The sequence below is a fragment of the Colletes latitarsis genome, chromosome 1, assembly GCF_051014445.1.
Source record: "Colletes latitarsis isolate SP2378_abdomen chromosome 1, iyColLati1, whole genome shotgun sequence".
Lineage (NCBI taxonomy): Eukaryota > Metazoa > Arthropoda > Insecta > Hymenoptera > Colletidae > Colletes > Colletes latitarsis.
The window spans coordinates 55,403,656-55,426,435 of NC_135134.1; the positions used below are offsets into that span (position 1 = coordinate 55,403,656).

Genomic DNA, 22,780 nt, shown 5'->3' on the forward strand with positions numbered 1-22,780 from the left:
AAAGGGAATTATTAATATTACAAGTTTCGAGAAACGGCGCGGAGGTTCTAGCACAGCGGTGATCGTGCAATTTGTTTACCCGCCGATGGGGAATATCAAAAGGATTAGAGGCGTCGGAATAGATAATAAACACCGGCCAATAAAGCCGCCCGAAAATATCTCCGTTGCAACGTAATACCGGCCGTTTGTACGTATGGCTACGCTTTCTGTGATCTATGATTATGGATTCCGCGATGTCGATACCAAACGTATAGCTTTTGACGCGTGCTGAACGCCGCAGACGCCCGTCGGTGCATTCTGCTTTCCCGTCTTTCTCGGAACGTGGACTAACGCGAACCGTATTCCCATCTTCTACGGTTAAACGAGCTCTTTGTTATTACCTCTGTAACGAAGAATAACGAACACAAACTGCGGATCAGATAGTATATTACTTGAAACCACTGTGAGAGTCTAATAAGTAAATATTGAAAGGAATCGTATAGTCAGTAATTTTCAAAAGATCGTGCGCGTCGAAAAGGCAAGAGGAAACGAGCGGTGGATGGACTTTTCACCGATCGTTTCCGTCGCGAGGGGAGCGGAATATCGCGCTCGATGGACGGTGGACCTTCCTGGCAATAACGACGACGATCTCTTCTTCGCGGAGGAAAAGCCCGTGCCACGAAAATACCGCTTCCGGTTGCCCTAGATTCCGCATTCACAAGTTTCATTGCAGCGGCCGGCACGGGAGCGAATCCCGTTCAAAGCGGTCCATAATTTATGTATCCCTGCGGCCACCCCTGCGCGTCGACGAATTCCTGGGCTTTACTCTTTTAAAATTCCATTAAGAGTGCAGGCAGGCGCTCTTTTTGTCGTTTCTCTCCTCGTTGTTTCCACCTGCATATTTCACGCGTCGGGGATACGTTCGCCGTTCGAGTCCAGCGGATCGATTTCGTTCAAAACATTTTTTTGGTTCGTTTTTATTTATCCGTCGAGGACATCGATCTCGACGTATCGTTCCTGGGGCGAACGTCGCGCCCTCCGTGATCCAGGCATCGTCGTGGCGGCTTGTATTAAAGCCACTGTTGGTTCGGCCGTCGTCGTAATTTTAGACAGTGCCACAGTGACAGTCTTTATAACGCACGTGAAGTATGAACCACTTCCGGTGGATCTACGTCATCCTGCATGTCCCCTTGCACTCCAGTAGCTCCGATTCTAAATCTAGATTCAAATTTCCGTGGCCTTTAGCCTTCGTCTTTCGTTACCCAGCTACCCGTTCGCGACAAAAGACCGCCGGACGAGTTATTAAGGGGTCTGCTCCCGAGCCCTAATAATTGGCTGATATTTTCAGCCCTTTTTGTCCGGACGTAACTATCGGACTTGACGACATTGAGTAGAATTTTTTCCACCAAATTTTCTAGCTAGTAAAAATGTACTTTTAAACACAGTCATAACGCAAAGAAAATTTAATATCGATGTATCTTGTATGGAGATTTCGGTTAGGGTCCCTTGATCGTGAGTGATCTATCGTTCGATCCGACTCCAAGAGGTCTCTTTCTCGAGCCAATAGACACCGGTTTTGGTTTCTATCGCAACAGCGGCGGAGATAACCGGCAGAAGAGCGATTATGGGGGTAGGTATGTTTCGGTAATTGCTTGGCTAAGTTTAGGCGGTGCAGTTGGCGTCAATGCGCGGATGCATATTCAGAACGGGGCTCCTCATATTCTTATGCTCTCGCTTACTGAACCGCGGCGTCGCGTGTGGATGTGAATGTGAATGGAACTTGCTGGCAGCCCGCCTGTTTATATTTAGCCACTGTGGGCGGTGTATAGCTGTCATGGATACGTATCATCGGCATAACTGAACTTTGCAAATGAATAATGAAGTTCCATTGGCTCCCCCGGCTATGCCCGATTATTATTATAGCGCCCAGTTAGAATGGTTCCCGAAACAGCACCCGGCCCGTTTATTGTCCTCCGTGGAGACGTTGTTCGCGCTTCTCGAGGCACCGTGCCCAAAGACCGACGATTCTGTTAATGAACGCACGCCGCCATTCTTCCCGGACGATAAAAATGTCCTCCTCGTCGAACGAACGCGCCTACCACCTTGGATCGCGCTGTACACACTATTTGCATACGCTGCCCCCCTTCGAAAATATTTGGTACACCCTTGGATCTTTATGGAAATAAAAGTAGCTCGTATGTAAGAGTTATAAACAATTGGTACAGTGGATTGAATTAAGTTGGAAGCGTCCAACGTTGACAAGGTGGTGACAGTAGGAAAACTGTGGTAAGATAAAGGCTTTGGCACTACGTTTAAACGGAGCATAGATTACAAAATTTCGTGCACCAAGTGGAAGGAAATTATAGTAGAACACGAACGCGTAGGAGTACTTAGGAAGCACGAAAGTTGGACGTACGGTGCACTGGAATTGATATATGCGATTGGTAACGAGTGGAATGGGCATTAATAGAGTGGTGCGAATCAGATTGTAGAGCTATGGTGTGCTAGAGACATGGATATTATTATTATCAACACCAGCGGGAAAGTAATCCACTGAATTATCGTAGGAGTTTGCAGATACAGAGATACGATTAATTGGAGTCGTAGAAACGTAGGCTTATAATCCTGATCAGAATTAGATAATGGATGACCCGTCATACGCGTTATAAAGTGACTTTTCTATACTTTGATTTCAACGAATGAAATTTGCTCGAGAATCATGATTATTCAGCAAATAAAAAGTATTTCTTCTTTACACTTTTCAATCATTATCCTTGAGTTAAATAGTAAACAACCTTTCGTTAACGATTTTTTGTATAGAAATTTTTTACGATAATTGTTTTTTTATACCAATATATCTTTTAAAAAGCTTCACCTAGAGAGATCATTAAGAATCACTAAGAATAAAATGTCCATATTTATGTAAAAATATAATTTTCATTTTAAATTATACTCAAGTAAGATTTAATTGATACTAGAACGTAACATTTTCAATGTAACGTTCGTTCACGAAAAAACGAACTTGATTTATTTTAAACATCGAAACGTGCTTCAGATTTCCACGCTGCGATGTATGTAGACGCGGGAGCAAAGAAAATGACAGCGATCGATGGGAATAAAAAACAATTAATTACCTGGTTCTCGTCGCGATCTTTACAAAGTTATCGTAATCTTTCGTTTCTTATGCGCACAACGACCAAGATCGCGGCAATTAGAATCGGCGAGGATAATTAACGCTAACGAGTACATTTCCATACAGAGTCTCCTTAATATGCGAGTTTATCTGATACGGGTATCGCTTATCGCGTTGTTTGAACGTTCTGAGGAAAATGTCGGCCGAACAATGCCATTTGAATCGAAGGATATCGATTGTCTTAATTTATTATTCCGACTCGCGTGTTATTGTCTTTGGTTTTTTTGCTGGAACCTGTTACATATATGGAGTGTCAGGTTGTTTATGGAAAGAAAGGCGCGACAAACACGAGCGGGAGTAGGATGTAGGACTCGAATAAGCAATAACAATCGACACAGTGTACTTTATAGTATAATTTTATTCAAACGAATAAGATTTTTGACAAAAAAATAGCTCGTGGTTTCGTTAGGTTGGTGGTAGATCTGGCCTGATTATCATCGCCATCATCATCATCATCATCATTATCATCATCATTACGATCGTTATTTAAAAAAGACCTGGAAATCAGGTTGTTGCCTTGCCATTCGTTGTAACGGAGGACAAATATCGAGCAAGTAGCGGCGCACTTTCTCGTTCTCTTTTCACCAGGAACCGGTTATTAGACGAAACCGCGTGCAGACCGTAAATCACGCGTCGCGATCTTCCATCGAGCGTCGGGGATTAATAATCGCGCGCGCGGAAAGGCCCGGGAAGAGGCGAGGAGGGACACGAGAGCGTGTCGAATATCGTGCGTGTGCGTGACGTTTCAGCCGGTGGCCAGGCTGGATGAATAAACGTCTTCCTTATCGTCTAAAATAGACTTTAAACTTCAAGCGTATCTGGACCGTGGCCAGGTCGTAGGAAAGTACAATGATATTAGCCATGTTGAATTGTTACGCTATCCACGGGACTCGAGGCGCGTTGAAAACCTGTCCCCTTGAATTAATAGGCGGCCGACTATGCGCCGTAACTAATGGACGAAGCTGGAAAAGAAATTCCGACCCGTGGAATTCGCAGCATCCGACGACTACTTTCACCCTTCTGCCAGGATGGGCGTGGACCATCGTCCCAATTTTCGGTCGAAAGGGTCAACCGTGCACACCTTGACATCCTAATCGTCGTACGACACTCTCTCGACCGTACCTTCGAACAGTTTGCTTACGTCAAATTCGATCGTCCAGATCCGCCTCATTCGCGTATCTATGATTATTGTTACGTAATAAGCAACTCGTACAGAGATTCATAAACATCGCTTCTGATTAGGATAAAATACTTTTTTCACGCGCATTGAATGCAAATCGAATAACACCATGTTTTATTCCATTTTGTTCCACCGGTTCGGACGATTATCGTCGGAGCGTGGGTACTTTGCTAACGAGGAAATTAACGCGTGCAAACACGCGAATCGCGACGGAATCCTCGTGACTACGAGTAGCACACCTCGTTCCGCACTATCTGTATTGCATAAGCGTAGTCGGAAGTTTCGAGATTTTTATACGATCTCGTAAACAATGCTCCGAATTGTCGAACGATATCTATCGAAGACGACAGAAGGTGATCCAAATGCCACATATATCGTTAGTCAAGTATTTAATATTTTCAACGAGTAATGGACAAACATTTATCTTTCGTTATTCGAAATTTGTATTCGGATAAGTATTTTCCCTGAATGGCAAGTCACCGTTAACATCGGGGAACACATCGCGAGTTTATTGCGCGGTCAAGGGAGTGATTTAAAACCCGCTTTAAAGGCGACGAGAGTTCTTTCTCGCCGGCGTTATCACTTTATAGCAATTACGTTTGTTTTTGTATCTCACTTTCCCCGTTGAAACGGCTTCCGTTCGACGCGCTAAAACCGGCAATTAAAGTTAATATCGGCGCTCATTCACCTTTTATTACGCTTTCTTGGAAGCCATTGCTCGAAACAGGTTCTCGGGATTGGTATTCATGAAACTCTATTTATTACTATTATTTGGCCGGAAAGTAAACAGTAATTACGACCGAGCCTCGCTCGTTGCGTGTATTCAGCATCTTAAAGGGTTAAATCCGCTCGAAGCGGTAAATAATATAATGAAAATTCCGACTGCGAATGAGTCTCCAACGAGCGTGATTTTATATCTCAATTAAACAGGAGGGAGAAGGAATCGCGAGATAAAAAAGGATAATCGCGTTTGATTCGTGAAAACAAGTGACCGCGGGTAAGGATTAAACGTTCTACCTCGAACTTTAAAAGAAACTACTGCTTTTCTTAACCCTTTACAGAATTAATTTCCCTTCAATCTCGACAAATTTTATCAACCGTTAAACGACGGGAAAATTATTGGAGAAACGTTTAAAAGGTTATTCCTTCGCAAGGTTTCTCAGTGTCCAATTTATTACTACCATCGTGACAAAAATTAACAATATTATATAACCGAAGAAAGGAAGGATCTTTCCGCGAAGAGTGCCGCGAGTCTAATTGCTCGTTCGTGATTTGCAGACGTATCCTGCGCACATGACCGTCGACTCGCAGAAGCAAATCGAGATACAGCGACTGCAAACGGAGCACTTGAAACGGCAGCAAGAGCACATCATGCAGCACAACATCCAGGAGCTGCAGGCTCAGATGACAAAGAGCCAGCTGAGCATGTCGGGGCCGCAATCCTTGATGTTCCTGCCGTTTCTCGAACAGCTCAGAGGGGTGGCCGTGCAATCACCTATGCCGCCACCGTCCGCTACGTCGACCGCCACCACCAACAAACATATCAATTCGATCGCCAATGTACGTAAACCATCGCAATCTCGATACTCCTCTCCACCCCCTCGTCGATGGCCCAATGTTTCTTCGCGTTTGAAGAAGATTTGCGAATCGTAGAACGATGTTACAGATGATCAGCAGCCATCGGGAGGGTCCAAGCTGGGCGACGGCGCATCTGGCGCAGATGACCACGCAGATGGAGAAAGAAACGTCGCCGACGCCGATCTCCTCGGCTGTGGCGCCCACCGCGCCTCCTCTTCAGGACCTCGACGCGCCCCTGAACCTCACCAAGCCGAAATCCTCGTCCTCGGGGGCCACGGCGTCCTCCTCCTCGCCCGGAAGCGACTCCCATTCGACAGGGGCCGGAAGCAGCGGCCATCAGGAGCAACCCTTGGCAGCGACCGCGCCGAAACTCTTTCCGCCTGGGCTACCGATGCCACGGAATTATTTGACGACGCTTCCGTACGCTGGTTTGCCACCCCACCTCAGCAGTCTATCCTCTCCGAGTAAGTAGAACGACGTCAAAGTCCAACCATCGCGTCCAGTCGTTCGTTTATTTTGAATTTATTCGGTATCTTTTTACGAGACAAGCAAGCAAGGAATCATAGAGACGACTTAGGCGAAAAGGAAATTGCCGATGTCTTTTTAACAAAATCTTTTGTTCGTGCGACAAGTAGCGATTCACTACAATGGAGAACAACGCGACGTTCAAATGACGTCGAGCACGAAATACATACGTACCTTGAGCGTGCATAAATAAGAATCAAGTATATGCAAAATTATATTAGAATAACAGATGATGACAGGTGACATACAGTGATTTATCCCTGACGGTTATACGAGTCAGTGGTTATTTATTCTACGATTACAATTTGTAATTTGAATTTAAATAACAAAGTATTCAAAGTATTCTATTTTCATTACATTTTTAAACAGTATCGGTGACTACAAATTTATTTAATATCGATGCTACGTTATTTCAACTTTTAAAAAAGTAAAGTTGCAAGGTATTAGAATATATTTTAGTAGCGGCGAAAACTAGTCTAAAACAGGGCATCGTCGGCGAATGAGTGAACCAGTTCGTTCGAGGGCCACGCAGTTTGCGATAATTTCCAATAATCGAGTGCACGCGATCGCGATATGGGAATACCTATCGGGCGAACGAAATCAGAATATCGTTGTCCAATTTGCGGTCCCCCCGTAAGCCGATCGCAATTTACCCCAGGGTTCTCCGCTTTTGAGACCAACGAGCCTTTTCGGGCGACGTGGAACGCCGAAGGCCATCGAAAAATACAATCAATAGCCCATAGAATACGCGGGGACGAGATATCTGAAACGAACGGTTAATTATCTTCGACTATGCGCGCCTTCGGCCGATTGTTCGATCTGTTTTTTTCGTTTCTTTGTCAGAGAAACCCGTTCTCCTTTGCGTTCGCGTTTTTGCTTCTGGCTTATAAGCGCACAATCAACGACGCGTAACGCGATTCCAAGATATGAGACCGGCGTGCCCGGGGATCGTAGAAAAAAGAACAAGACCCGCAGAATACCCCCAACTGTCATTGTAATATCAGAGAGCTCGCGTGATCATCCATGTCGCCGATGATCGTTCGCGCGATCGAGATGACGATCTTGTTGCTTTACGAGCATGCACGTTTACCGCGAACACCGATTTGTGCCATGATTCGAAATATCAAGTCGAGTCGCGTGAAAATAAAATTAGGAAGTCTTGCTACGATTGCTTTATTATACATCAGAGGGTGTTTAAATAAATAGACCATGTAATTACGTCTTGGAACAATTTTACGAGGAGCCGGAGTCGAAGGTAGGACCGCTTGGAACGAAATACGACGTCCAGATCGACATCGCGAGGGGTTAATGATATGTGCGAGGCTCTCTCTCGGGTTAAGTGCACCCTTGGTCACGAGAGTTTATCGCGGTCTGTAATCTCGACTGTTTGTTGTTGCAGTGGGCAAAGTGATGGCCAAAGAGGAGGCCGGTGGACCTGGTGGTTCCGCGGCTGCCGCGGCGGTGGCCGCCGTCGAGAAGCACTTCGCGATGCACGGGATTTACGGTCTGCCGCCGAGTGCAGGTGCGATGCCGCCGTCGCCTCAGACTCAACGACCGATCAAGCATTCTGGCTCCCGAGAGGAAGCTGCACAGGAGGAGCAAGACTATCTCTCGACGCCTCACAGTAAATGCGATTCTCTTTACTCTTATTGTCCCTCGACCGGTGGTTGATCGTTCGAGTCGTCTCGAGTTAACTGTAAACTCGAACCGGACCAGTTCTCTGTATCAGGGGTTCCCAAACTTCCTCCACCGTGCACCAAACATGCCTCGAGACTTCTGATAGGCACAGTGACGTTCGCGTTCTGTCGATCGGACCTCGAAACATGTTTCGTGTCCTCCTCTCAATTTCTCCTATTCTGTACAATATTGTTCTTTGTATAAGAAATTACGAAAGCACGAGGATTTCGTAATTGTCCGTTTTGCGCGACTCTGTGCGCTCGGAGATGTCTAAGCGACGGTATTCTGAAATTTCAGTGTGGCGGGAGCAGGGTTACAAGGTACCGGAAGACATAACGGAAAAAGGTAAGCACGTCTTTCGGCTGAATCCAAGTCGGGCTGACGTTACGCTTTCGTTGAGCGAGCGTCGCTCGATGCTCGCCGGAAATCGGATTCGCTTCTCACGGGGAGCGTCGTCAACGGCTCGGTATATCTGACTGTTTCCTTTCTGTCTGTGTTTAGCGAAAATGGTGAGACAGCAGAAAAGGGAGAGCGAGAACAAGCCACATATCAAGCGGCCTATGAACGCGTTCATGGTGTGGGCCAAGGACGAGCGTAGGAAAATATTGAAGGCCTGCCCGGATATGCACAACTCGAACATATCCAAAATACTCGGTGAGCAAAAATAGTTGGCGTTTATACTCGAACGACGGTTGGCGGTCATCTTGGTCCATCAAGTCCCGCAGTCTCGAAAGTTTTAATCGTCTCGAGAAACAGAAAGGAGATTTTAAAACCGAATACTTCGGGTCAAAGTTCCCCCGATGGTGGTTCGTACAGATAAGCTAATCTCGATTAACGATTCTCTCGATTTTTGTCGGTCGAATTAACAATTTATCTCGAAGCATTTAAATCAGAAATTAACTGTGAAAAGTAGGCGTTACAGGGGGCTCTCTACCGTACGAAACAAGAGTTTATCTTTGGCGATACCCCAGTCCTAATAAATAGAAGAGTCGAATTGAAGCCTGAGGCCTGCAGAACTGCGGGACCATCTTAACGCCAAAGCACCGCTCTACCGTCGACTCAGACTCCGGTCCCAGTTGACGTATCTAACAATTTGTTTTTAGGAGCTCGATGGAAGTCGATGTCAAACTCCGAGAAGCAGCCGTACTACGAGGAACAGTCGCGGCTGTCGAAGCTGCACATGGAGAAGCACCCGGACTACAGGTACCGGCCACGGCCGAAGCGAACGTGCATCGTGGACGGGAAGAAGATGCGCATCTCCGAGTACAAGTCGCTGATGCGGCAACGGAGACAGGAAATGAGACAGCTCTGGTGTCGCGACAGCGGCCCGGAGATGGGTTTCCTGTCGCCGGTGGGGTCCGAGATGGGCGGTCAACACCATCCTGGGTCGGGGGCAGGACCGTCGGGCCGTCCGTCGGTCTCGCCGCCGGCGACCATGTTGAACGGGGGCGGCGCTGGGCCTAGCTCGGATCACTCGTCCTTCTACTATCCCCAGGACAGTCTGTCGCCGTCGGACATGATGAACTTCTCCCCGGAGAACTCGGGTTCTATCGGTGGCTACGACGCCAGTCCGCGGCATCACGACGAGGATTGAACCGTGGCTCCGGGTCAGCCGCCATGGCCGCCCGGAGCATCATCCTCAGCAGCAGCAGCCGCAGCAGCAGCAGCGTCAACGTCGCGACTCGGTCACGAGATGTTCTGGTAACTGGAGGCGGCGTCCTCGAGGTTCCCGAGCGGGTGAAGATCTCGGGAACGGTTTTAAGGCGAGAACAAGGAGGGAACGCGGCCCAAGGCCGCGCAGCCGCGATCGTTTTCACGCGCTGAACGGTGAAAAACTCGTCGAGGAAGAACGTTCGTCTCGGAGTTGGACCGAGAGCGTTTACGAAAGCCTCGCTCGAGAGGTTGTGATATAACGATTTATTTCTGTGCCATCGTACGACGCGCGGTTAGAGGCCCCGCCGCGAATTGGAGCGGCGAGTCCTCCTTCCTGGATCCGCCGTCGTGTCGCCCGACGTCCCATCGCCGCGATCCGGTGATCGCGAGGCGTCCTCCTCGTGTCGCGCTCGAAGTCACGGGGGACGAGTGTGTTGGTGACAGCCGCGCGACCAAACTCGGTCGACCACCCTCCCGCGTTATCCGAGGCTGGGTTGCACGGGACACCGGGGAACGTGAGATCACGAACGGGAGGATAACGCGCTCTTGCTGTCGCGAGAGAAAAGGAAGACGCGGTGGCAGCGCCAGCAGCAGCAGCAGCAGCAGCGGGGTAAGGGGACGTTCCGAGCGGGCAGGGACACACGGTGTATTCTGTTCTTCTGTGTAATCAAAATTTGCGACCAAGGCGGCGAAATCCGCCGAACGATAAGGTCTGATGTCGCGTGGTTAGGTAACGTTCCGAGTACGGGACGCGCGAGGGATTCGCGATGGCGTCGATCGGTTCGATCGTCTCGCCGGTGTTTGTCCGAACGAAGCGCGAAGCGACGCGAGTATAGAATTATACATAAATAAATAAATAAATAAATAAATAAAAAATATATATATACACACATTATATATATACACATACCTGATTTTTCGTAAGACTGCCATGTGTGTCACGTGCGCGCGCGGAAGGATCGATTCGATTGCAGTCTCCCGCCGATGCTCGATCGAACACGTTCGATCGCGAGACGATCGTGACACGTAATGTATGCACGTGCGTGCGAGATACGGTGCGCGGCCAAAAAAGTCTTGTTCCTATTCCTTCTAGTGTGTGTGTCTGCCTGTGTGTGCGTGTGCGTGTGTCCAACGATACCGCCATTCCGGTCGGCCGTGTCGAATAGATGAGAAACGAAGATAAACGTGAAAGGAAGAGAGCGAGAGAGCGAGAGAGCGAGAGAGCGAGAGAGCGAGAGAGAGAGAGAGAGAGAGAGAGAGAGAGAGAGAGAGAGAGAGAAAGAGAGTAAGAGAGAGAAATAAGCAAAAAGAAAACGCTGATCCGTTCTATCGCATCTCGCGGCATCGCGCGCGTTAGATCGTCCAATCCAGCGTCCCGCACGGCGGACGGTCCTTTTTTCCGTATTACACGCAATCGCTATATCCGGTATTCGCACGAGGACCGGCGGACAGCGAGCGAGAGGAGGCAGGTGGAGTTGCTGTCGCGCGATTCACCTGCACGTCAAGGTAACCACGTTCGTTCGATCTAAATCACTTAATAGTACTTATAGTATTTTCGACATTAATTTATTCACCCTAATCGTAACGACGGTTACGGTCGGATAGAAGTCAACGGGCCGCTAAAAACCACTGACAGAGATTAACCCCCACCGTTCCATCGATTTATAGTCGCTAGAACAAATATCAGAATCGCGTGAAAACTGCAGGGCGCCAGTAATTCGGGATCAAACCGGAGAGATGCTTTTTGGCTGCTGGAACGTTTAACACTTGGGCGTTCCAAAACGAGCAATCGTGGCTCTCGAACAACAGACCGTTACCCTGTTGGAAGAAACCCATTTAGCGCGCTTGTATCCAACGAAGCTTCACAGACTTCTCAAAGAGTTGAAAAGATCCCTGTGTTTGGTCCATCGACTATACATGACGCGATTCGCGATGGGGTAGGTGGCCTCTGTGGACTTCCGGTTGAGTTCGCTCCGACTATAGCCGGGACAGAGTTGAAATAGTCGAGACTAGTGATGGGACTGAGATGCGTTTGAATACTGTCGAAACATTGACGTTGGAAATTAATTCTCCTGTATCGAACCATCGAAAAAATGATTGCAAACAATTTTAGACCTGTCGGAACATGCGAGTATCGGTACGTACCAATTATTGCGAGTCTGATACCTGTTTACGATTTCTATCAGAAATAAAGAGACGGTGATGTGTCCAACGCCAACCGACCAATTATAAATATGTCTGCACTTGTCACTCCTCTTCTTGTTACAGCTCTTCTGCTCGCCCATAATACCACACTGATTTCACGCATCACATGAATATCATGCAAACATCACACGCATCATATATGCCACATACAGAATAAAAATATCACATATGCTCTAATAAACTTTTACTCTTTCCAGGTGAAATATTTGATATAAAACGATTATCCAGGTGAACATTCATTCGAAATTATTCTAATAGTGTCCAACTGTGATATTATGCCAGGCTACATCGTAAACGAACACATCTTACCGATATCAATGACTACTTATTTCCGGCGCAATGCCTGAAAATTGATGGCGTATCGATATTAACGAGTATGTCATTGGATTGGTTCCATCACTAGTCGAGACGGCGCGAGTACACTTCATTCAAACGATTCTATCCGTATGTTTACATGTTTTACAGCTTGGCGCATCGACGCTGATATAGTTTAATTTCTTAGTGAAATAAATCAAGGATTTACTTTAGTTCTAGCATAAAATTATGAACTTATACGCTTACTTGTGGTTTGAAACAACATAAATAAGCCAGCACACGAAGCGATTTTGTAATTATAAACTCGGATTCTTTTTAAACGGCAGAAACGGCTAATAATCAAATTATTTATTTAATTTCAATTCTTTTGCTCATTTTTTACACTATGATCGCTTACGCGTCGTTTTAATGGCGATGTAGCAATCCCAAACTACTTTAAATTACTGCGTCTGTGTAGTAACAATTTACAAACTTCCGATTGGTAAAATGCGCGTCACTAATTCAATTCTACCGATCGAAAGAATCGATTCACGCATGTCTATAGTATCATGGGTAGATTCGTTCGAACAAAGTGTACAAGGGCGGCGGATGAAACACGACAAAGAGAATATTCAAAAGAGAAGCAGAATGCAAAGAGACGAATCGAGGTATAGTAACGAAAAGAGGGTAAGGAACGGGAAGAGTTGTGTAAGGGCACGCGCGACGTCAGTTTTTAGTACAATGTTACTGTATAAAATTACGGCGAAGAATTAACGTTATTTATTGAAACGACGTGCGAACGAAACGATGAAATTCTAACGAGACGTTATGTTTGTTTTCGATGTCTGGAACACGCTGTTACGTTTTTTCCACATTTTTTCAAGTTGCGTTCGCGACCAACCCGGAGAGGGGTCGAAGCTAACTTTGTTTACCGTGTTGGCTCGGTGCTGAGGAAAAAGGGAGTCGGACGAGCACCGATCGAAATAGCAATTATAGCCAGTCAGAATATTATTGGCACAGGTAAAAAGAGCAATAGTAACACGTAAATTAAGAAGGCAATAAAAGAAGATTCGTTTTTTTATCGAAAAGTAGATAGCTTTGATCCTTAATTAATGAAGCCATAAAATGAAACAGCACAATTATGCTTTAAGATTACGATAAAATAAATCGTAATGATTCCTTGCATAATTTCACACCCTAACAATTAGTCGTTCTAGTTTATGTAGCTCTATCAAATTGTTATCCGTGCCAATAGCATTTTGACTCGTTGTAGCTAGGCGTATATAATGTCTCGTGGTTCGAGAAACGTATCGAAAAACCGGACGGCAAAGATTGGGAGCTCGATGTGATAATATTTATGTGCCAAATAACGTTTTCGCGGGCCGGAGGGTCCGAGGACGGTTCGCGTGGCCCAACCGGTTCCGGGTCGCGGCGGAAGTTGGCTCGACGTGAAACACGATAATTTTTGCGTCTCTCCTTTTTCACCGTTTTTTTTTTTTTGTTATTTATATTGTAATCAGTGCAATTCTATACAAGGTACCTAATATAATTTTATAAAGAGAGCCAGTATCCTCGATGCGTCTGCGCCCATGTTTCGGGCCGGTCGGTTCAAATACCGCAGCCGGCGGCAGATAGGATAGCTTAATGTTGATATAATAATTTATTTTATGTATATACATGGATTTGTACAATTGTGTCGGCGGTATTCATCGATCAGAACGGCCCGATGCAAGAACATGTCAATACTATTAATGTACAGTGTAACTATATTGTGATGTATCCGCGTAGCTACATATATAATGTAATTACCCCGAGGACACCGTAGGTTTAACGATGTTAAAATGCGATCGCATATTCTTATTTTCATCGTCATTATCACGTCTATTACTAGCATTAATATTATTATTATTATTATTATTACCGTCTTCAATTTTATTTAGTACTATTATTACTATTACTATTATTTCTTTTTTTCTTTTTTTTTATGATTATCATTATTACGCATAGCAATAGAGGTTGTACGTGCCAGTTCAGACGACGACGACGATGACACGAAAGTTCGTTGATCGTGTGTGTGTGCTCGAATACTCAAATTTCAACGTCGCGTCGTTCACGCGACACGCAATCGAACACTTTTTCATTCACGTTCACATTGTGTTCGACCAATACTTGAAACGCGTTTCTGACGCGCATTTGGAAAATTGAAACCTTTCGTTGACAAATTCCTGCGTCTCTGCAAAAATGAATTTCTTACGTTTTGTTTTCCACTTTCCTTTTTCGCCAGTTTGACCCCCAAAGATCGGTCTTATTCGTCCCACGAGGGAAATAATAACGATAAATTAATCGCGGTTTGGCCGAGGAAAAAATCGACTCGAAAGAATTCTTCCTCCCCCGTAACTCTATTAATTGACCGCTGAATATTGCTCAAAGCTATCCCCATTATACAATTTAGCCACCCCCATTACTCCGCTGGATTAATTTAACTTAAATATGTCCATTATCTTTTCACGTAAATAAATAACGACGTTTACAATACTATTGCTATAATTCGAGGTATCTGGGACAGTAGAAGTCGATTCTTTCTTCAGCTAGACGTAAATATTTCGAGCGAAAGATACGTATATCGTTTCCTATTGTGCCATATCTTTATAATCTTCGAAAAACAATTTGCTCTTCTCCAGTCCCTTTTATTTTTGTCTTTCTTCTTTCTTTTAAATCATTAAAACATTACGAATCGCGTACGTAGTTAGACTCGGCTCGTGTCTTCCTCGTTGAATTTTCCATCCGTTTTAAATTACCCCGCGCAGTGTTTGCTTTAAGAATAATTTCAGTTCTGCATTCCATGGATCGCTGTCCCGTAAATATCGAAACGATGGATCATCGGTTATTTCGTCTTTTATTTTCTTTTTTTTTTTTTTTACCTTTACTTTCGTAGAAGCGGAACGTTTCGCGATAATTCTCGACGCACTCGCTGTGTAAGTTGATCGGCCCTTAAAACGCAACCAGCGCGAATGCGAACTGTAAGAATAGTAAATTGTAAAACGAATACATTAACTAATATTATAGTATATTTAACGTAACAAGCAAAAAAAAAAAAAAAGGTGAACACTAACATCCAATCTCAATATTCCAAGAATTCACTTCATTTACATGTACGTTGTTGTTAATGGTATGAACAAAAAAAAAAAATATAATAAAATAACGCTTTACCGAAATTCAATCTTAGTTTTAGGTATACAACGTTATTTCTAGAAGAAACTTGTATGTACGTGCAGTGTACATAGTTATCCAGTACTGTGAAAATGAGAGGAGCGTGCGTGCGAGTGCGAAAGAAAGAGGGAGTATAAAATCAGTCAAATGCATGTTTGAATGCGATTACATTCTCACGATCGTCTTATCACTACTGGCGACCGACCGTAGTACACGTTATTAATTGGTGTCAATAGCGTACAATCAAAAAATATTGTATATTTAAGATCAGTGACCCTTTACTTGTTAACGCTATCTGCTTTGAATTTCCATGGTTGATAAGTATTCGTAAACGGAGCGGTCCGTGCTCGTCGCAGTAGTGTTAAGATGAACGTACAAAACGCATATAATAGGAACAAAGGGAAAATCATACTTGGAAGTAAAGCATACAACAGTAGCGACGCACCAAAAAAATAATGTTTACAGTCCTAACATTCTGTAACGGAATTAAGTTTCTAGATAATTGTAATAGCATTTGCAGCGTTCGACTTATTTACTGATCCATAAAGCACCTTGAGCTGGCTGTGATTCATAACTCTAACGATTTGTTTCTAATCAACTAACATACATTGTTCATATCGCGTAGATCAAAATGTATAACTATACAAAAAGTGTCTGTCAACGATGCAACGTTTAAAGGTGTGTACTCCAAGATCATTTTCCCTAATAGATAGTGACATCAAATGCACTGTATCACATAGAGAGCAGCACTATTATAAACATAGTTATATGATTATATTTATTATAATAATTTGAAAGTTAGGTATTCTTTGTTGTTTGTATTTACAAGCGTAACCATTATTATACATAAATAAATAACTATATAAATGAATGAAACTTCATGTATTAATATGTTCATTTGAATGTCCCGCAAATTAGGTAGCGAGGTTGCAGTTCATTAACCCTCCGGCAGGCGCGCTTTTCATCGTAAATCGGGCGCCTTTTTTCGTACTCCGTACACGCAGTGTTGATATTATTTAACTTTAACTTTTGGGTCAAATAAATAGAAAAACCTTCAAACGAGGAATAGGAAAAGGTCCGAAGCCGATCCGATCACGCGAAAAAAAGTTTTTGGCGAAAAACTAAGTCGCGAAAGTAAATCGTGTACTCTATACGCGGACGCGCCCACCGGGGGGTTAAATACAAATTGCGGAACATCTACGGGCGATTTTGAAGTAAAGAAGAAAGAAAATAAAACAGGACTAGGAGGGAAGAAGACACAGGGAAGGAAGGAAGCTTAGATGTTTTAATCATCAGCTCGTAAAGTCGGTATGTTGTATTTAAAATATGCCTTTACTTAGTGATAGCGTAAATACATCGTTAATAGAAATAGCGTATCGTCTATTTGTAATTCCGTGACGCTCAGTTTCTTAACTGTATTTTGAACTTTTTCCAACTGTTGTTTCTCGGACGGTGTCATTAATTCCGCGATCTATAAATAATTTGGATACAGTCGTTATATAATTGCAAATAATATAATAATTAATATACGCACCTCTGCCAATTGTTCTTCGGTAGCGCCATGTTCTTTCAAATTACTCGTGAGAGTCTGCATTCGTAATTGTTTATCTATCATTCGTTTATTACTAGTCACTTCATGCTCTCGCCTTTGCATAGTATTGTACAGTGCATGATAACAATGTTCTATCTCCATACGAACAACTATATTCAAATCAATGTGAAACAAAAAGAATGTTTTCATTGGCGTCGCTGATACTCCACCTTTCTTTATTTCTTGCATCTGTAGGTAATTTTCTTGTAATAAAGTGTATGTTAAATATTTGGCTTCCTTGGCGGGAATCATGGCTAACTGTTGAATTTGTTCTTGTTCGATGTATTTTCTATTGCGCACTAACCTGCGTAGCGGGAGAAAAATCTTTATGTAATTTTCAGCGAGTATAATCATATGTGAAAATTTATAAATACCTGAAGATTCTAGCTGCTTTAGAACCAAATCGTACTGTTACAATATTGTCTAACGTTGTCCATGCTAATTGATTGAAAGCTCCTTTCATATTTACACTGTACTGACCTCCACCTGAATCTCCGACTCGTTTTAAAAATTGACTAGTATCTTCCTCTAGAATAATTCACTTATTAAGTGCATCAGCCTTTACAATACCTAATCATTTTATAAAACCATTTATGGTCCTTACCGATGAGACGTAAATATTGATCAAGGTATTGCATAAGCAATGGATAATCAATCTTTCTAACAGCATCTTTTATCTCTGTAAGAGGTATTGGATTTGATGTACTTGCCCATGATGCTGTTCTTAAATACATAAGAAACAATAACTGCCTCATCAACTCTGCAGCATTTTCGTCAAGTCTATTGCGCATAGCTGATACAATAATTTGATCCCTATAGATTACATTGCAACTTCCTTACTTGTCTTAGATATATTTAAATTTTTATAAATCTTACCTGAGATCTTGTGAAAAACGATCAAAATTTACTTTCCAGTAAATTTTACTGTCACCAAAATCACTACTACTACTTCCCTGGATCTCCTTCATAATTGCACCCACATTAAGATCTGGTAAATTGAAGTCAGGTTTATCATTGGTTTCTGGCACTTCAGTTGTCTCTGAATGTAAACTACGCATGAGAAACTGGTTTTTAACTAGTAACTCAAACTTGTCTTTTAACATTGAAACTGATAACTGTAACTCAGCTGTAAATACAAGCAAATTATTAAGTCAGTAAAAATTAATTTTGACACTGTGGCAATACAAGTTACATACAAGGTGAACGCTCAATTCTTTTATATGTTTTCATGATTAATTCAGAAGCTGTTATATATCCATTTTTCAATACTTCTTCCAGCATCATTTCAGCCTCATCTCCACAAACTGTTTTTACAAAGAACATATACCTATTAAAATTAAAATATCTAATATTTAAAATTATCATTTCTCAAGTATAGTTATTATTTATAATACATAAATAATATAATACTTTGGATAACGAAGGATCATTAGGATCTTTTCATAAGCTAAAGAATATTCTATGCCTCTTTCTGTTTGACGATGTGTAATCAAATCATATTTTATTAAAACACATAAAGCTTCTTTTATCTAAAAATAAAATTTAAAGCTATAATTTTACAGAGAATTCTTTTAAACGAATAAACAATAAGTTGCATAATTAGTACATACCTTTGACAATGTAAGATGTGTTGTGTGACGAATTAATCCGTACGGTTTTGGACCATATTTAAATAAATCGTCACCTACACTTTGAACAATTTGCCCAAAATGTTCTAATAAAATACAAGAACACAATTTTCTACATATTAATGACATGTTTGTACTTTATTCACAAATAATTACAATAATAATAAATACAATATTTTCTTGTAGATTTATTAAGATTATTTTTTCCCATAACCTTACAAAAGGTTAGAACGACAGAGAAATCACTGAGGATAATACTTATATTGTATAGAAACTGCAACTTTGTTGCATTTACAAAAATTACATTTACAAAATACGCATTGTTAGTTGTTTACAGTTTTATATCATATATTTTCACGCATTAAAAGGACTTTAAACATTTTGTAACATCCATGCGGTTATACAAAGTATAGGAATTTATTTCTATAGTTAGACCAATCGTAGTAAAAGTACTTTGTAAATAACGCTTAATGTTATCAATAACTTGAACCCTATTTGTAACATTGGAAACATTTACAAGTTTATGCGAAGCGAGAACTGTGCGCTTCATTAAAACAGTGAAAAAAGTTTTGTGGTAAAAGTGATAAAAGTTACAGTGGTAAAAGCTTTGTAAACGTTTATATGATTATGCAAATAATGCATCTTGGCTCGTAACATTTGTATTTTCATAGGGATGCTCCATGAGTATCGTTGGTTATCATTACTTGCAAACACGTACTTCATGCAATTCCGAAAAAGGTAAAACCATCGAACGTATCGAGTAGAACGTAATATAAACGGTAGCGTGCGCAAAGAATGAATCGTTGTTGCTAACGAATTTCCAAAAATTACGATATATTAAAAAGTGCGGCACCGTGAATGTAGAACTTCCGGCGGAACAGCATTGTTGCAGATAATCACGTGATCGAGGATCGACTTCTTCGTTTGTGGCCACGAGGTTTTGTGGTGAAAATTAAGTTTATCGTGTGGAAAAGGCCCTATATTTTTGTATTTATACAAAAATGCCCTCCAGCAATCCCTTGCCACCCAAAGAAAATGCCTTGTTTAAGCGAATTCTGGTGAGTAACATGCAATCAAAATACTCTGTTTTGGACCCCACTCTCCGGCTAATAGGAGTATTCATCATGCTCTAATGATGAAGCACTCTTCGAAAAACTGCAAAAATTTCACTGGCAATCGTGAATCGCGAAGGTATCGCGGACATTGCGAACGAAACCGCGTTTTCGTCGATGTTTCTCGCAATGTTCGACCATACCAGTTTGTCCAAGTATACATTACCTATATTCCGAAATATATAGGTATATCGTAACAAATTTTATGCAGTTATCATTAAATAAAGACAGTACTTCATTCATGAAAAAGTTTTATTCTGTAAAACGTATTTATGTTTCTTACAGAGATGTTATGAACACAAACAATATAAAAATGGGATAAAATTTGCAAAGCAAATTTTATCAAACCCTAAATTTAGCGAACATGGAGAGACCTTGGCAATGAAAGGTCTCACTCTAAACTGCTTAGGCCGCAAGGAAGAAGCCTATGATCATGTCCGGCGTGGTCTCAGGAACGATTTGCAGTCTCATGTTTGTTGGCATGTTTATGGACTTCTACAGCGCTCGGATAAAAAATATGATGAAGCCATTAAGTGTTACAGAAATGCCCTTAAGTGGGACAAGGATAACATACAGATTCTTAGGGATTTATCACTGCTTCAAATTCAAATGAGAGATCTGGAGGGTTATAAGGTAAGTGTTTAATTTATGGAGTTTGCTTTTTATTCATAGTATAATATATCATGTGTATCATTATGTTTGTGTGTAATAAGTTCACATTAGCTGAGTGATCTTTATGTAACGATGATCATATATAATTTATCATACATGCAGTAAAGCGCCGATTATCCAAATGTTGATTTTTTGTACAATCAATCATTGGAATACAAAATGAGACATATGTCCATAATATTAAGAACCCTATACTAATATTGTTGTGTTACACTTTGAAATCTGTATCTATCATTCATAAACAATATTACTAACCTCTGCGATACATTGTGCCTATGATCTAGGTGTCCCAGTTTAGTGTTTTACAAGTTTTAGATGTAAACACATAGTTCAAATTACACATTTGAACTATGGTATGAGTAATGGAAGAAAAAGTGAAGTGCTGTAATTGGAAGAAAAGTTAAATATTATTGAATGTTTAAAAGTGGTGAAAGAGTATCTAGTGTAGTTATCAAATGTGTAAAATGTTGGAAAATCAACAATTACCAGAATTAAAAGTAGTGAATCAAAACTATTAGAATTTCAAGATAAGGTAAGTAATAAGCATGCCCAAAAGAGTGTAAAATTATCAAAAATTGAGAAACTAGACAGTAGGCAATACAGAAATGGATACTCCAGAAATAAAGTGTTGGTATGCAAAAGTGCAATAAATATTTTATTAACCCTCCAGCCGCGGGCGATTGTTCAATTTTACTGTGGCTCTGACAATGTCTCCGACGTCAGTTGAGACTTGACGATCGTAACGAAAGTATTAGAAGAATTTAAAATGGATTCAACGTAGAAATAGCGACTCCCGATGCTTAAATATCATAAAAATTATTAGCTACGCGATAATAGCGTGCCCGGCGGAATCGTTAGAATAAACGAAACGCGCTATGAGTGTTCCCCGCGGCTGGAGGGTTAAGATAGGCAACAGGAAATAGATGCCAATGAAATAGTTATTTTAGAAATAATACAAAGTATAGCTATATCCAAGAATCAGTTTTTCTTGATGGAGTATCTAAATGAATTTGTTTCTCTATTAGTTTTATTGAGATTTATTAACAGATTTTGTAACTGAATTTACACTGTGGTCGACAAAGAATAATACCGTTTTTAAGAATATTATTTGTTGTAATTTGTATATATTTCCTGCAGACCTGGGGATGAATGGAAAATATTAATTTAATGTTTCTCAGGTAAAAGGACGTGCAAGGTCCTCACAGGTTCCGCGCGGCAGACTGCGAAAGCACCTTAAGATTTAGGAAACCACCTTAAATTCCAATTGGTATTAAATTATTTCTTTCTATGAACAGAATTAACTAGGACTACTAATAGCCAACAACTATAGCCTTCGAACGGCACACGCATTTGCGTTCCTTACATATCGAAAAATTTTTTTTTTTCATTTAAAGGAATTCTTATCCAACATAAAATTTTAGAGTGTTTGTTGTACCAATCATGAACTTTTGCATACAAACGCTCAAACAAGTTTGAATAATCGACGTTTTATTGTATATTATTTGCTATATTCGTTTGTCTCAAGGTTGTGTTAACACTGTGATTTTTATGTAATGATAATCATTTATACATATAGTTACATTACCTGGATTTATCTCTCTTAATTATATAGCAATGACATGCTAATAAGTTTGTGCTAGATAGTTGCATACTGTATAATATGAGTACTTTGATCAAATGGTATAATAGATGTTTTTTTTTTACAAATAATGGTATAAATGTAGTAGATATAATTACACATTTTGTTGTAAATATTTGATATCTAAGTGCAACTAGTGCATCTAGATTCATTTTTTTTTAGGACACAAGATATCAATTATTTATGTTACGCCCCACACAGCGCGCATCATGGATTGGTTTTGCGATCTCATATCATTTGTTAAAGGATTACGAAATGACCCTCAAAATATTAGATACTTTTCGAGATTCTCCTATGGTATGTACTTAGAAAGTAAATATTTCTTTCCAGTGCAATACTTTTCTCTATTTACAAAAAACATACAAATAATATATCTTGTTTCACTTCTGGCGAGGATATTAAAAATATAAATTATAGCCATATATTATTTATGATAGTACATAATAGGGGTATTCATAAAATGTGCAGATTTGTTATGATTACGAACATAGTGAGTTGCTGTTATACCAAAACATGGTTATCCAAGAATCAGGGGATTGTGAACAAGCTCTGAAGCATCTTGACAAGTATAGTGATCAAATTTGTGATAAAGTTACTGTAAAAGAAACATACGGTACGTTTGTTTCTATTTATATACAGTAATG

The 22,780-nt window shown here is 41.4% G+C and overlaps 3 protein-coding genes across 8 annotated transcripts in view; 2 read left to right on the forward strand and 1 right to left on the reverse strand.

Moving 5' to 3' along the window:
- Sox102f (transcription factor Sox102F) overlaps positions 1–10,661 on the forward strand; it is a 323,902-nt gene extending 313,241 nt beyond the window's left edge. For all 4 annotated transcript variants that reach the window (XM_076772749.1, XM_076772769.1, XM_076772760.1 and 1 more), the window contains 6 exons: positions 5,631–5,912; positions 6,019–6,394; positions 7,855–8,079; positions 8,430–8,477; positions 8,634–8,786; positions 9,236–10,661. In XM_076772749.1, coding sequence (XP_076628864.1) covers positions 5,631–5,912; positions 6,019–6,394; positions 7,855–8,079; positions 8,430–8,477; positions 8,634–8,786; positions 9,236–9,726 — 1,575 coding nt within the window. In that variant the 3' untranslated portion in view covers positions 9,727–10,661. The remainder of the gene's footprint in view (positions 1–5,630; positions 5,913–6,018; positions 6,395–7,854; positions 8,080–8,429; positions 8,478–8,633; positions 8,787–9,235) is intronic.
- A 6,133-nt stretch (positions 10,662–16,794) lies between these two features.
- On the reverse strand, positions 16,795–19,089 carry Polr3c (RNA polymerase III subunit C). 2 transcript variants are annotated; one of them, XM_076782914.1, is made up of 8 exons: positions 18,696–19,089; positions 18,496–18,614; positions 18,282–18,412; positions 17,962–18,211; positions 17,690–17,808; positions 17,460–17,613; positions 17,029–17,389; positions 16,795–16,965 (listed from the first exon to the last, which is right to left on the reverse strand). In XM_076782914.1, exons 1-8 carry the CDS (start codon positions 18,840–18,842, stop codon positions 16,831–16,833), a joined length of 1,416 nt encoding a protein of 471 aa, XP_076639029.1. In that variant the 5' UTR covers positions 18,843–19,089; the 3' UTR covers positions 16,795–16,830. The 2 variants fall into 2 exon arrangements, with proteins under 2 accessions (XP_076639029.1, XP_076639020.1); XM_076782905.1 differs by having other exon boundaries at positions 17,690–17,898.
- A 368-nt stretch (positions 19,090–19,457) lies between these two features.
- Positions 19,458–22,780, forward strand: part of Naa15-16 (N-alpha-acetyltransferase 15/16) — a 44,223-nt gene continuing 40,900 nt past the window's right edge. For both annotated transcript variants that reach the window (XM_076772789.1, XM_076772796.1), the window contains exons 1-4: positions 19,458–19,771; positions 20,111–20,458; positions 22,299–22,433; positions 22,605–22,749. In XM_076772789.1, the coding sequence (XP_076628904.1) occupies positions 19,715–19,771; positions 20,111–20,458; positions 22,299–22,433; positions 22,605–22,749 (685 nt within the window). In that variant the 5' untranslated portion in view covers positions 19,458–19,714. The remainder of the gene's footprint in view (positions 19,772–20,110; positions 20,459–22,298; positions 22,434–22,604; positions 22,750–22,780) is intronic.